General features: G+C 36.0%; 1 protein-coding gene across 2 annotated transcripts in view; it reads left to right on the forward strand.

Moving 5' to 3' along the window:
* The window catches only part of GIPC2 (GIPC PDZ domain containing family member 2), an 83048-nt gene extending 69854 nt beyond the window's left edge, over positions 1-13194 (forward strand). The window contains exons 4-6 of one of the 2 annotated variants that reach the window (XM_079138068.1): positions 1067-1173; positions 4124-4205; positions 12727-13194. In XM_079138068.1, coding sequence (XP_078994194.1) covers positions 1067-1173; positions 4124-4205; positions 12727-12872 — 335 coding nt within the window. In that variant the 3' untranslated portion in view covers positions 12873-13194. The remainder of the gene's footprint in view (positions 1-1066; positions 1174-4123; positions 4206-12726) is intronic. The other variant, XM_079138069.1, reaches the window with a different exon arrangement.
* Positions 13195-16217: the final 3023 nt, after the last annotated feature.

The following is a 16217-nucleotide window of genomic DNA, read 5'->3' on the forward strand; positions in this document are numbered from 1 at the left end:
CTGAGACTATCTTCACTTTAGGGATGTGCGTAGCTCTGGGTTGGGAACACTCATGTCACTGGGCAGTACAGAATCCTGGACAGTGCTGATGACAGAGCAACCCAATCTTTTTCTTTGGATACTTTGTCCAGCATTTGAAAATCCATTCTTTCCTCAGGACATAGGGGAACTGGCAAGACCAACGCTGTAGGCTTGTTGATACAGTGTTAGTTTTCTGAGAACGTGTTTGGTCATCAGGACTAGCATTTGGGTGTTACCAAAATTTATTAGCCATCATTTATAGTTTTTTGCTTCGGGAGAGCTGGTCTACTTATTGCATGATCATTTTTTGTCCTTTCATTCTCAGAGGAAGACTTCTGTCCCAAAATGCAGGGTAGAATTAATATGCAAAATCTTCAATCACTTTGGGATATATTCCCAAAACCAAAGCAGTACTTGGCTAAAGGTGGGGCTTAATCTAGGTTCTAAATTGGTAAGAATGTCTTTGTGGCGGCACTTGACTTCTGTGTCTTGTGAATTTTTCGAGGACCTTGTTACCTGCTCACACTTATCAGCTGGTCGCATGAATCTCTGGAGCTCAGTCTGCAGCTCAGGTGTGGCTGGGGATTGAACCCAGGGGTGCTTAACCACTGAGCTACATCTCTAGCCCTTTTTATTTTTTATTTTGAGACAGGGACTTGCTAAGTTGCTTAGGACCTCACCAAGTTGCTGAGGCTGGGTTTGAACTTGTGCTCCTCCTGCCTCAGCCTCCTGAGTTGCTGAGATTATAGGCGTACCCCCCATTCCAGCCTTATCTCATCTGTACACTTCACATATTCCCTCTTTTTGAGGATACAACTTTCATAGAGACTTGAATATGAGAATAATGGATAGCAGGTGAATTGATTTTGTTTTAAGTAATTCTGTAGGAAGGCATACCTTTTATCAAATCTCTACAATAACTTGTGATGGAAACTATGTTAGCTTTTGCAGCAATCTGTTGGAATTCTTTCTGCATATAAATGTGTGTGTGTGTGTGTGTGTGTATGTGTGTATAACACCCCCCCCCCCCATTTTATATTTATAGAAATAGGACCAAGGTCAAATGCTGGAAAGTCGTCAGCAGACAAAATTGGAACTGCAAGAGGAACACTTCGTCTGAGATCAAAAGGTCCTGCCACCGTGGAAGAAATGGTATGTTATGTTCATTTGATTTCCATTTTGCTTAGAAATGTATAGATACCTTGTACTTTGGTCCTGGGGGAATGAAAGGTTTGTTCTGGAGGTAAATGGCAACTGGCAGACCTGGTAGAGTTGCAAGCATTTCGAAATGAGATATGAGAAAGAATTGAACAAAACCTACACAGTAACACCTGGTCATTTTGAGCCTTTATGTTTTCATTGCGCAGCACACTGCCCGGCATGTTACTGAAGGCCATTACTGTTTCTTGAATGAATGATCATGCCCGAGTGGAAAAAATAAATTCAAGAGAATGTAAGAACAGTGGGAAGGAGCTGGCAGTGGGCAATGAGGTGAATGCCAGCCCTGCTTTCTGCTGGAGGCTGTGGGGGAGAATGAGCAGACTTGAAGCAGCTTGGAAAGGAGACAGGGTTAGTGGGAGAACTCCATGTCCCTTCAGGAGCATCATCTTCTAATAGTATCATAAATATTTGTTAAGCATCTGCTACATATTAGGTGCTAGGAGGAAAAATAGTTGCTTAAAATCTGTCTGAGGAGGTAGGAAAGGTTTATTTAAAATTAAATATCTAAAAAAAAAAAAAATCCATCCCTGTTTGCCTAGCCTGCTTAATTAAATAGGGCAATTAAAAATAGCTGATAATGAAAGGAAAAAGCGGTTTTGGTGCCAATATTAAATTTGATACAAATGACTTGTAATCTAGTTTCAAGGATTGAAGTATTTAAAGGATTCGTAGGATCTGAAACAAATCATCCCCTTATAACCTGGCACAAATTCTGAACACTGAATGATATTCTACTTGCACATCCAATTCTTTTATTCATTTGTTGGATCAGCACAGTCCAGGTGCTGGTGATATGAAGATGGATAGAATCTACATTGTGTATAGCCATAGAAATGAAAAGTTGTACCTTGTTTGTGTACAATGAAACAAAAATGTAACCTGTAAAAATAAAAAAAAATTTAAAAAAAGGTGATAAAGACATTGTTCCTCTTCTAAGGGAGAGAGGCATGACAAGAAGCTATCATGAACCAACTGAACAGGACTAATGGAAATATGCACAGAATACACAGTGTCACAAAGAAGGAACTGGGGAGAGAAAGGAGGTCAGCAAGTTTCCTTCCAGAAAAAATGGTGAAGTTCATGTGAGATGGGGAGAATATCCTAGACATGACACTGTGATGGGCTTGGGGAGCTGGTGAGCCGTCCCTGAAACATTAGTGTGGGTGCTGGAAGTACCAGGCTGAGGTGGATGAGGCTGGAGGAATTGGCTCAAGTCTTGAAGTGAGAGGACTTATGAAAACTGGGGAGCGACACAATCAATTTTGTGTTAGAGAAAAATCCCTTGGTTTGAGAGGATGGATTGTGAAACAGGATGGATTTGAGAGGGGGACAGCAAGGGGGTAAAAGGAAGCTTCTGTGCATAAGAGAAGATGGGGAATGGACTTAGGCAACCATTGTGGCTGAACAAGAGGTGATAGATCAAGAGCTGTGCTGGAGATAGTGATAAACTGTTGTGTGTGCCAGAGTACTGATACTGTTATGGCAACTTGTAGTGTGACTGGGTAGATAGATACAAAGCTTAACACCTAAGTTACTTTGTATAGCCTGTTGTTTTACATAGGCAATTCAAAATTGCACACTAAAATGAAGGCAAATAGCAATATATTAGGTCTGTTAATGTTTTGAAGCTTAGTGCTAGTGTATGGGGCCCTGGATGTAGCTCAGTGTTAAGGTGCTTGCCTGCCATGTACAAGACCCCAGCACAGAAGGGGGAAAAAAAAAAAGAAAGAAAAAAGTAAGAACATTGTACTGATATCCTCAAGGAGATAAAAATAATTTTTTATTTGCTATAAAATACATGACTTTAATAAATTTTGAGAATACAAAGCAACAAATACATATGACAATATTGAAAGTAATGTGAAATTCTGAAAATCTGACTAATGGTGCATCTACATTTGCACCTGTAGTCAAGTATTAAATGTCTTTGGGCAATTTCTTTTCAGGTGTGAAGAAAACTAAGAATAGTCTGAATATAGGACAAGACTTACTAAAGATTTTAAAAGAATATTGAAAACATTTTTTACTGAAAATTTTAATAGTTTAGGAAGAGCAATGTTTTGGTATCATTAATACATAAAACACAAACTATGTTAAGAATATTATCTCAAAAGTGTCTCATTCTTATAAAATTTTCTTTTTTGGTGTTTTTATAATGTGTATAATATATTAATCTGGTAATACATGTGTGTAATTTATAAAAATATGTACCATAAAATTAAAGAGTAAATAATAAGAGAGGATGTTTAGAAGTATTTTACTGTTGGGGTGAGCCATCAAGAGTTTGGAGACCCTGGCCTAGACAATAAAGACCAAAGTCCTTTTAGTGACACACGGGACCCCTTAAGATCTAGTCACGTTGTCATTGTGCTCTCCAGTCGCACAGGGCTTCTTGCAGTCTCTGTAGCATGCAGAGCCTGTGACCTCACAGACTTTGCATATCCATTGCCTTCTGCTTCAAGTGCCCCTGTCTTTGTGCATCTTGGAAAACACAATTCTGAAGTCACCTTCTTTCTGAAATCTTCCAAAACTCTTAGATAAATTTGCTTCCTCCCCATGGTGCCTCTGTACTTTTTATGTCCTTTAAGATTGTTACATAGTCATTTATTTTTACATTGATTTCCCCATCTAGGTAGTTAGCTATTTGGGAACTGTGTTCCCTGCTTTTCTTTTATGAATCCATAACATTTAAAGCTAACACTAAAAATAAGTTTTTACTGTATTGATTTATGTTTAGTTATAGAGCACATTTTGGAGATATTTTCACTAAAATAAGCTGAAGCACATCCCCATGAGCTGGCTCTGTATCAGATTTTCTCCTGACAATCAAGAGATTTCATTATAAAAATATAATGTCTTATTTCTCTCTTCTTTGATGAAGCCCTCTGAAATGAAAGCAAAGGCAATCGAAAAGGTTGATGATCTTCTTGAACTATACATGGGAATTCGAGATATTGACTTAGGTAAGAATATACTTTTAAGAGATAAAACTTAATAAGAAATTGTATTTCAAATTGCATAGTCACCAGAAATACACTGCTCTGAAAAATGCACACCCTTCTCTTGGCATTTGCAGCACCTTTAGCTTTCTGGGCCTGGTCTGCCTGGCAGCTCCATTTTCTGCAGGGTTGTTTCCATCCTTGCCAGCGTCAGCTTTTTCCTTTTTCCCTTGGGGCACCTTTCTCTCTTCTTTGCAGGGCCTTTTTAGGCTTGGGCTCTGGCTTTGAAGGAGCAGGTTTAGCAGACAACCTTGTGGATCTTCTCTGGTTTGCCCATCACCTTGATTTTATCTTTAGCATCCCTCCAGCTTTTCTCTTGGGAATGGTGGCAAAGGTGATGGGACCTTGGTGCTGGATGCAGGGATACAGCAACTGTGGCTTTGGTTAGTCTGGGGATCACTCTTGCCTCTTCTCTCTGCTCCAAGACTCTTACCTTCAAAAGTCTCATATCTTCTAATTTGATAGATTCTAGTGCTTGTTTATGTCTTATTTGTGTATCCAATTATACCTTTCAAGATTAAAAAATATTTGTAGAGTCATGAAAAGAATAATGAATATAAAGATAAGAAAGAATGATATAAAGGGAACCTGGTGCAGTTTGTGCCTGCATGCACTGGTGCCTGTGTGCGCGTGTGTGTGCATTTGAATCAGTTGCTGAATACATTTTCTAAAGTCAAGGGCTTGCCTATTTTGTTTATCTGCTACCAGGTAGAGTATTTGAAGCTCATTCATCCTTTTCTATTTGAGTTCCACTTATTTTTCATTTTTCTTTTAGAATTGTCAAAAGACAAAATGAAAACAAATGTACTTTAAAGATCTCAATTGGTTTTTATTTGCAGTTCTAGAATTGCAAATTGGGTAGCATCTCATTTTATAAAACAGAAGAGTGTTTTAATGAACAGAGGAGACTGGCTTCATAGATAGGAAGGGGCTGAAGAAAGCAAAAACAGAACAAATAAAACTGGTCATTTCAAGTTTCCCTATCCAGGCTAAATCAGGGGACTTCTTTGTCATATGAGCTAAAACTGGCCTGTTTTAGGATTTGATGATTATTTCTCACTCTAATTTCTTGGAAGATGAGATGAGTAACTTAGTTTTGGCTTGTTGGTGTGACCCCATTTGGTTTCATCTGTTGGGCCTAGTGCAAAAAGCTCAGTCCAAACCAATGTCCATTTTATTTAATAGAATTTATGCTTATTTTTTCTTGCCTGTCTGAACTTCAAAAATTTCTATAGTAGGATGCATAGATGAAGCCTGTAACTGAAAAACACTCGTGCTCTGTTTCTTGATCCTTAAGAAAAATATAGAATTTCCAATTCTAGAAGTGCACTCAGGGCACTAAACATTCCTCACAAGTTAATTGTAAATAAAACTAACAGTCTCTTTGTAAGGTTAATTAATCATCTGTAGCAAATTCCTCCAATTGCCATGATGCTTATCATTATACAGGGAAAGTGTTAGGAAAATAATTATTTGAAGAATGTCCACTGTTTTAAATTAGGGCTTTCTATTATTCAGATATTACTAACATGAAATGTAAATCACAAAGGTGAGACTTATTTAACAGACAAATGAATATATTTACTTCTATGTATTCCTAGTATTTCTTTTTTTTTTTTTTTTTTTGTGGTGCTGGGGATTGAACCCAGGGCCTTGTGCTTGCAAGGCAAGCACTCTACCAACTGAGCTATCTCCCCAGTCCCCTAGTATTTCTTGACTTTCAGAAATGTTATTTCTTAATGCAAATTACATTGACATCCCATTATCCTGGAGTCATGTAAGTTTTTAAAAATTTTTAAAAATAGCATGATAATAAAGTGGCTGAAAACACTATCCTTAAAAAGAAAAAGGGATTAGGGTATGTTTATTATTTGAAAATAGATATGAATTCAAATGAATTTTTGTGGGAAGTTAACTCTGAAGATGAATGCGCTTTATTTATTTGGTTGTAAAGTTAAAGTGTGAACTGTGACTTTTCAACCAACCAATTGTGACATGGGTCACCATGGGATGTTATCCATGGGGAAAAAAAGTCCTAGGAGATTTTGAGTCCTGTAAGGTTTTATGTAGATTGACCTGACTTAATGGGAAGTTGTATGTAAGTTTCTTCTTCCTCCCCTCCTTTCCTCTTCTTTCTCCTCTTCCTCCTTCTCATGCCTCCTCCTCCTCCTCCTCTTCTTCCTTCTTCTTCCTCTTCTTTCCCCTCCTCCTTCTCCTCCTTCCTTCTTCTTCTTTCTTCCTCCTCCTTTTTCTTCTTCTTTTGATATTGGGGGTTGAACCCAGGACTTTCCCCATGCTAGGGAAGCACTCTACCACTGACTCCCCAGCTTCAAATTCTACCCTTTAAATGGATGAATTATATGGTGTGTGACTTATATCTCAATAAAGCTTGTTTTTTTAAAAGAGCAAAAAATATATTCTACATTGAGTGTTTTTGGCGTTTGACTTATGTGAATTATTTGGAATAGGTTGATAGTTATAAAAAAATCTTCAGGAGTATAAGTGCTAAAGACCTTCCATAGAGTGAGATACAGTTACAGATTTCATGGTCAAGTTAACAACAGTGATGACTAAACTTTAATTATGCTGTTTGCTGTTTTGTAGGTTTGAATGCTGAGGAGATTGAGAGGAGTTTTGCAACTTGCCATAAGTTAACTAACAAGTTAGAACTAAGATTTAATTGTAGGACTTTTATACTAAGATTTTAAACCATGGAGTAATTTTTAAATATCTAATAGTTATGTGTAAATATTAAAAAGCTTAATGGAGACTATATTGGCCTATATCACCAAACTGGGTTTGTCACTAATAATGATATGAAAGTTCAGGGATGGTGATGATAGAAGATATTTTCAGAATGGCCATGAGAGGTCAGCACTTAGCTGCTATGTGTGGCATAAAAGCTACTTTTAGTGGAATATTTTTTTGCCAGATTTTATTTAAGTATTAAATATAATCTGGTATATTGCAGCTCTATATCAGTTAACAGAAAAAATCATTTTAATACTATCTTATGTTAATGTAAGTAATATAATATAATATAATATAAGTTATACAGTATATTATATAAGATATAACTTTTAAAATAGTATTTCATTGTACTGAAGTTTTTCTTTGACACTTCTCCCTCTCTCTCTCTCTCTCTCTGTCTGTTTTTGGTACTGAGAATTGAACCCAGGGGCACTCAACCACTGATCCACATACCCAGCCCTTTAAAAATTTTTAAATTTTGAAACAGAGTCTTGCTAGATTGCTTATGGCCTTGTTAAGTTGCTGAAGCTGACCTTGAACTTGCTAACCTCCTGAGTTGCTGGGATTACAGGCATGTGTCATCATGCCCTGTGGGCTTTTCTTTTAAAGCAGGGATACAATCTTTTATCAAAAAGGATGGAATTATAACATTCATTTTTCCTGTAAGGGTGTTTAAACATTATGTTTATGCATTAGCAAATATTTATAACACGTTCAAGTGCATTCTCCATTCTTAATTTCCTTTTGAATTTGTATAGCAAATTGCTCATTTTTAAAAGATTTATGGGGCATTACAGTATTTCTAGCACAATTATGAAGCTGCCTAATTAGTACTTTTTATCACTTCTATAGTACCTCAAAGTAAATACTGGAAAATGTTGAGAGGCACAAAAGTAGAGAATTCACAGGGAGTATGAATTCTGATTTCATTACTTTGAAGCGTTAGCCTTTGGGCAAATTATTAAGCTTTGAGCCTTAATTTCCACATCTGTAAAAGGGGCACAATAAAAACAACTTCATAGAATTGCCAAGGCATCAAATTAAATAATGTATATAAAGTTCCTGTTACCTCATAAATAATAGATGTAACTATTGTCAATCTCAGCAATTATCACTAATAATTATTACCAGCAATAAGAGTAGAGGCAGTGGAGTTAGAAAATATAGGGCCGTATACCTGGAGGTCAGAGTAACTGTGGGACTTCTTTGAGTGTGGGGGTTTTCCTCCACTTTTCTGCTGTGTCAGAATGAGTGCATGAGTGAGATTATAGATTTCGACTGCAAAGTTGTAGTGTGAACATTTAGAATTTTTTCTCATTTTATGATTAGGAAACCAAACCCCAGAGACTCTAAGTTAGACCATCCACAGCATGGTCCTGAGCTCAGTGCACTAGACAATGCCGCTGAGTTCCCTGAGGTATAAAAAACAATGTACCATATGTGCCAGGGTTTTTTTCCCCCTTTACAGTCGTGTGTGTGTGTGTGTGTGTGTGTACACGCATGTGGTAATGCGATAGAGAGATAGATTGATTGATTTTGGTTGATTCCAGACCTATTAGTGCATGCCTACATTGATTATTTCAACACTTAAAATCATCATCTATACTATTGTTTCTATTTCTGAATAGTCTATACATTTTCTTATATCTTTTGTCTGTGTCCATCTTATTTCTTCTTCAACTAGATTTCTTCTTCCCTATGTCTCATTTATAAGTCAATAAATGCTTTTTGTGGGACCTATAAGAAATAGTTAAAGTTTAGATTAAGCAAAATTCTGAACTCGAGTCTTACTTCAGCTATACTTAACACTTATATTTTGTCTGCTCTTCTTTCACATTCTAGTTATGGGTCCAGAGTTTTGGACTTCTCTTTCCCTAAACATGCTAGCTGTACCAACGTGCACAATATTTAAGTTTACTTACAAAGCCTCCTCTGTCCCTACTCATTCACCAGTATTTGTTAGGTATGACATTGAACTAGTTCCTGTGGGCATAAAAGACTGAGTAAGCTAATCAAGATCCATTGGAAATTTATTCCTTAGTAGGGTAGAAAACAATATTTACAAATAAGATCAGTGCAGACTTTAAGACTTGAGCAGTGTTGAATATGCATTATAAGATCTTTTATTTTTAATGTTATTTTTAGTTCATTTCAACTATACAGAATAATGGGTTTCACTGTGGCATATTTATACATGCATGTAATATCTATGAATTCAGTACCTTCTCTAACCCTTTCCTTTCCCCTCCCTAGTCCCTTTCCTCTTTTCTAAAAGTATCCCTTCTACTTTCATGGTCAACACCCCCCCTCACCCTAGATTCCATCTATGAAAGAAGACATGCAATACTGTCTTTCTGAGTCTGGCTTATTTTACTTAACATTGTAATCTCTTGTTCCATTTATTATTCTATAAATGATATGATTTCATTCCTCTTTATGTCCAAATAATATTCCATTGTGTGTGTATATATATATATATATATATCCCCCACATTTTCTGTATCTCTTTATCCACTGATGCCTAGGCTTGTAGGCTGTTTCTATAATGTGGCTATTATGAATTTGTACTATAAGATCTTATTACTTCAGTGTTGCTTGGGAATCAGTACCACCTGGGAGTTGTCGGAAGGGCAAAATCTTAGGTATGGCTACAGAGCTATTGGAGCAGAATCTGCATTTTGTCAAGGTTTTATGTAGATTGTTTGCATCTTTAGTATGAAAAGTACCTGCAGAAGGGTTTAGAGAATTCAGATATGACTTCCATTTATGGACAAAGAGTTTCATTGAGGAGAGGGCCTTCAAGGAGAGAAAGGATTTTAATGGTGGATTATCCCAGGCAAAGACAGGAGGATCAAAGCTAGCATTTTGAGTAGCCATATTTTTGAAGGCATACCATTAGTGTAGAGGAGTAGGGCATTTGGGAGCCAAGGGTGCTTCAGATCAGAGTGACAGACTAGGGTTTAGAGTTTTGAGGAAGTTGGTGGCACAAGGAATATTTTTATATGTGGGGATGAGAAAGACGGTTCCAGAGGTGGAACAGAGCTTCACTGTCCTCTTGTTCTATTACCTGTGGAATCAGAGCTGTGCTTCAGGAAGAAGAGTCTACTGTGCCCATGTGGAATGGTCTGCTGATAAGACTTAGAGATGAAGTAAAGGAGAGAACTCACACTCTAAGGACAATGGCGGAAACAGGAGAAAGGGTAGCAGTTTCCGAAGGGTAGATGACATCTGCTGCTTGAGATGCTAATGGCACACGTTGGAAGAATTGCCCACCACTTATTCAAAAATGGGAGGGTGGGGCTCATGAGAAGTTGGGGAAGGAAGGAAAGGTCTGGACTTCTCTGAAGCAAAGTCTTGTTTACACAGGTTTGTAGATCAATTCCCCATGGCAGAATGTCTAAGAAGGAGAGAGACACAGATAGAACCTCCGGGATTATGGGGAATACTGATGGAGTGCAGTTTTCTGTGCATTTGGTTTCTTTTTTTGAGGGAGCTTTTTTCTTTTCTTGACTACAGTACCATCACTTCCTGTTGAAAGAGATGAAGCACTGAATATAGACATTGGGGAATAATTTCCCAACTACAACTACTTAGTACTCATGAGGAATTTTCTTCTTTTCTACTTGAATTTATCTACTATGTTTTAAAAAGTTTTCATCCATTGTCTGCATAGAGGTTCCTCCCAATATTCTACTATGGTAGTTTAAAAACATACAGCACAGTTGACAGACATTTTAGTGAATTCTTCTCCATTCGTCATCTAGATTCTGCCATTAGTACTTTACTATAGGAGGGCTGGGGATGATGCTCAGTGATAGAGTGTTGACCCAGTCAGTGTGTGTGATGCTATGGGTTTGATCCTATCAGTGGAAATTTTTTTTTTTTTTTTTACTCAAAGGCTTGGAGTATAGTTCAGTGGTAGAGTACTTGCCTAGCATGCACAAGGTTCTGAGTTCCACCCCCAACCAATGCACATACACACAATTTTTTTAACTGTAATTAGTTTATTACTTCTATTTACTTCATATATAGATTTTTGTAAAAATGTAGTTGTGGTAATAATGTAATATTTATGTACTGCTTTTTCAGTAAATACTAAGGAAAAATATTACCCTGTTATTACAAATTGTTCATAAACATTAAAATTATTTCAAAATATTTCATGAAATATTTCACCTGATACATTTCATTACACTGGAGATTACTTAATAATTCTACATTTTAGATTTATTTGATACTTAGTTATAGCTTTATGTTAAATTATTTTCTGCTTTTAAGATTTTGTCTATTTTTTTGGTGCTGGTGATTGGACCCAGGGCTGTGTGCATACTGTGCATGCACACTACCCCTCAGCTCCAAATCCAGCCCAAGATTTTATTTTTAAAGTATAGATTCCCAGGGGTGGAAATGTTAGGTAGATTAATGGATATGAATATTTTTGAGGATTTTGACACTTGTTTCCAAATTATTTTTCAGTAGTCAAGTTTATAAAGACAAACCAGTATATTGGAGTATTGGTTTTTAGTATATCCTGCCCAGTCTTGGCATATGCTTTAAAAATATGAAAAGTTTTAATAAACTCGGGAGCTTTAGAAGAGTCTTTATAACTTAGTAACTTGGCAGGATCTGTGACTGGAGTGGTTCACTGCAGCCGAGTACCTTCCTTCTTTTTTTTTTTTTATATTTTTTTAGATGTCAATGGATCTTTATTTTATTAATTTATTTATATGTGGTGCTGAGGATCAAACCCAGTGCCTCACACGTGCTAGGCAAGTGCTGTACCACTGAGCTACAATTCCAGCCCCACCTCCCTCCTGTTTGAAGTACTTCTGGTTGATGATCAATGAAGAACACTTTGGGTCAGGGTTGAGATGTGAGGAAGGGTGACCACAATTAAGAGAAGAGATTCAGTTCCTCTACTTTATTACTATCTCCCCTGCCAAACTTACAGAGAATTACATGTGAAATACAAAGACATTTTTCTCCTGAACCATTTTAGAGTAAGTTACCTTACTGATATCCCATTGTCCCCCCAATAAGTTATGTGTATTCCCTGTAACAAAGGTGTTCCCCTATTGAACCAAAATATATTCAACCAAATAATGAAATTAATGTTGACCTTATTGCCATCTAATGTTTATGTCCTTTTCATGTTTCATCAAGTTCTTCAATAGGTATTATAGTAAAAGGGTGTGTTCAAAAATCATATGTTGCATTTATATACCATGCTGTGTCAACTTAAAGTAGTTATCCCTTATTTACTTGTTTTTCATGACCTTGATGTGAGTTATTTTGAAGGATATTTCTCCTTTTGTTTTGTCCTATCTTTTTTTCCCCCCATAATTACAATCAGGCTGCACATCTTTGGCAGGAATACCACAAATGTGATGCTGTATTCTTTTTGTAACATCTTAGCTGATGACTATTGGGAGGCAGGGAAGGGTTAGACTATAAGGTTTTTTTCCAGGGTATTTGTTCTGCACATAGGAATGCTGGAGGTTCCCAAACAATGAGTTTTCAGGTTGGGGAGAGGTCAGTGGGTGACAGCTGCAAACCTGGTGCAACGGACAGATTGTTGAAAAATGTCTTTGCTACCTTGAGAAATGAGAATGGGTATCTTATGGTTTTAAATTGCACTAGGAATATATGATACATATGCATGCTACATTTGGAAAACACTGACTGGTGTCAGTCCCCTGATGCTATCTCATTTATTGTTAATTATCTTTGACAGCTACCACAATGTTTGAAGCTGGAAAGGACAAAAATAATCCAGATGAATTTGCCATGGCACTTGATGAAACTCTTGGAGACTTTGCATTCCCAGATGAATTTGTCTTTGATGTTTGGGGAGCCATTGGTGATGCCAAACAAGGATGATTATGATGTGAATGATCTCTCTCTGAAGAAATGAACTATTGTTCTTAAAAAACAAACCTATATAAGAACTCTTTTAGACACCTTCCTGAACTCTGGTTTAGTTTTATGTGTATGGAATAAAGTCTGGAATATAATTGGTAATTTTGATTTCTGACTACTTTTTATTGTAGTTGCTCCCATAATTTGTTTAAATTACTTAATATGTGATTGATTTTAACATTCATTCAGAAGTTTTAAAAAGAAAGATTTAAGGAGTATTTTCATATAAATGCTTTCTCTCTCCATTAACAGCCATGTTTAGTTTTCCACATTAAGAAATTGATTGCAAAAAAAAAAAAAAAAAAAAAAAAAAAGAAATTGACTGCAATAGCTTTGTAGATTTTTTGTTGCAAAATCTTAATTTAATGATAATTAAGATAGTATAATTACCTCATCACATCTTCATTTTATTATATAAGCTCAAATAGAATATATTCTGAAAATGAAATGTGAATTATGCCTATGGTAGATCTAGAAGTATTGTTTTTTATCCACTGAGTGAGGAAAGATTCCTTTGGTCTGCTGTTTTCTATGGCATACTTTCTTTCTTTGTGAAACAAAGATTCATTTTCTTTTTTGCTTTTGTGTAATTGCTCTTAAAACTTACAGTTGAGTCTATTGCTGTGTGTACACATTTGCGTGGGTGAAAGAGGCAGGAGGGTAGAAGCACTTGTATTTGATTTTTTTTTTTTTTTCAGTTCTTAAAATATTATTCCTTTTTTTCCACCTATAACTACTTTTATGATACCCTTTATGAGCACTCCAGGGAAGGTTTTATATTCTATGTGGCACTTTTCTTTTGAAAGGTATTTACTGAGAAAATCACTATGTTTCAGAACTTTTTTGGGGGGAGGGTTAAGCAGCAATCCTTTTCAGCATCCTAAACTTTAGAGGAGATATCAGAAATAGATTTCCTCCAAGTAGAAATAAAGGAGGAAGGGAGACTTGGGAATGTATTAGTCTATTATTTTAGAACTCTAACACACTGCCTCTAAACCTTACATTATTGAGGAAATTGAGGGTAAATGACAATCTTATCACTCTTTTTTGACATTTACCGATGTAAGGGAAATGGAAATGAGTGGTTTCAACATATATCATTTAAAAAGGCAGAGCATGGTGTGACCAAACATTCTTCTAAAGTGTTGGATGAGAAATGCTATGTGCTGTCACAGTAATCAGAAATAATCCCCTTTGAAGGAGGCATTCAAGGAAATCAGAAGTAGTGCCCTTTTCATGCTGGATTTTTGCTTAAATAACTCTGTTGTTCTCTGGTAAAACTTTTCTTTTGCTGCCATCCATTTCCCTGTCACATAATTTTAATGCTGTGAAACTAATATTAATCTGAAATATACACGGAGCTGTTTTAGACATTAATATATAACCAGAGTAGCTTAAAGAATATGGATTGTTTTATTGTTCTTGCCCAGCATTTTAAGATAGGATCCAGCTTGGTCTGTAATCTGTTAGTACTCGTTTAGCTTCTTTTGGAGGTTCCAAAAATACCTATCCATCTTAGACATAAAAAAAGCTGATGTATTTAGGAATAGGAAAGTTATTGTATGATTTTGGAGACCCATAGAAACATTTTAAACAACAAACACATAATTTCTTGGAACTATATGTTAGATTTAAAATTATTCATTGTTTTATCATTATTATTTCAAAAAGCTTTTTTTGAGACAAGACTTGCTGCATTGTGCAAGATGAACTTGAACTTGTGGTTTCCAAGAGATCCTACTGTCTCAGCCTCTGAATAGTTGAGACATATAGGTGCATGTCGCCATGTTCCACTGATTTATTGTCTATTATTGATGAATGTCAGTTTCACCTTTTTTGGGCATGCATGAAGTCTGAAACCTGATGCTGTGGTTTATGGGATGTATTTTTAGCAATGATATTTTGAGAACTTTGATGTGTAAGGTACATCCGTGTACAGCTTAATTATTCTTATTCCTGTTCAAAGGGACATTGTACTTTTTGAGGACTTCATCTGGGATCAAGTGCTTTGTATACTAATGGATTTTTCTTTGAAATGTTCTTAACTCTTACATCTATTGATAACAAGGTCATCTTTTATGTCATTTTGTACCCATGCCTGAAAATGCATCTATTTGTGAACTTTGTGTCTTTTTGCAATTCACAGTGCAGAAAAAGTAATAGAGTGTATTTTTAATGCAGTCATATAAGTTGTGGGCTACTCTGCTGCTGCTGCTGCTATGCTGGGCAAATCTTTTTTTTGAAACATTCATTTAATTAGTACCACTCTTGTTCTATAGTTTTTTTTTTTTTTTTTTTTTGATGAAGGATGGTTATTTTATTTGTTTATGAGTTCCTCTCATGCAAGACAGCATCTTCTCTTAGTGGCCACTAAGAGCACACAATGTATTTTCTTTGTGGCAGAAAATATGGATGATGATTGAACAGACCCTTGAACATAGCTGGGTCCTGATTAGATGTGCACATTGTGATGATTACAGATGGATGTATTTTGGGCTTTTGTGATGTTTCAAAAACATAATTATATAATTTCATGACGTGGAACTTTACAAATTCAATTATAAAAGCAGTAATCTGTTAGCCTCTGGAGCTGCTATATCCAATATTATAATGTGACTGAAAATGAAAAAGAGAACAATCCTCCCAATGATATACAATTTGCAATGTTCCCTCTCTAATTTGAACAAATAGACGTTTTCCAAGGAAAGTACACTTCATGAGTCCCGTGTTATTGCTCGTCTCCTTGGTCTCCTGTGGTTATTATTTCCTATCTAGAATTGTCATATTTGCTAAATGAATTTCATTTGCAAAATGGAGTTTTCAACATAATGATTCTTCTAAATAGAGCACAGTCATTCACCAAAGATGTAAAAGATTGATCATATAATGGCTTTTTCACTCTCTGATACATCTAAAAATAGATACCAATAGCATTGTTATTATGCAGGTGGAGCCAGTAGGTTAGAAGGCCAGTTAAATGTTTTACCAAAGATATTAGTGAGTAAAGAAAGAGGCAAAGATATTCGACTTGCGGTCCCAAGTTTAACAGTGCCCTGTTTAAAATACACATTTATTTTTCTGACACAGATTGAAGGAGATATGAAAGTAATTAAAAGCCCTTACATATATCATGATTATAAAATGATTCTTAATTTGTGAAGTATACAAAGTGGTACAGCTTGTCTCTATGTTATTAACTGAAAACTTAGTTCTAAGAAATGACTCCGGGTTATTATCTGCTAAGAGGGTGGAAGTTAAATAAGACATCCTTATTTCAATTGGAGATAGTAAGTCTCCATAAGACTT

Source organism: Sciurus vulgaris, assembly GCF_902686455.1.
Source record: "Sciurus vulgaris genome assembly, chromosome: 1".
Lineage (NCBI taxonomy): Eukaryota > Metazoa > Chordata > Mammalia > Rodentia > Sciuridae > Sciurus > Sciurus vulgaris.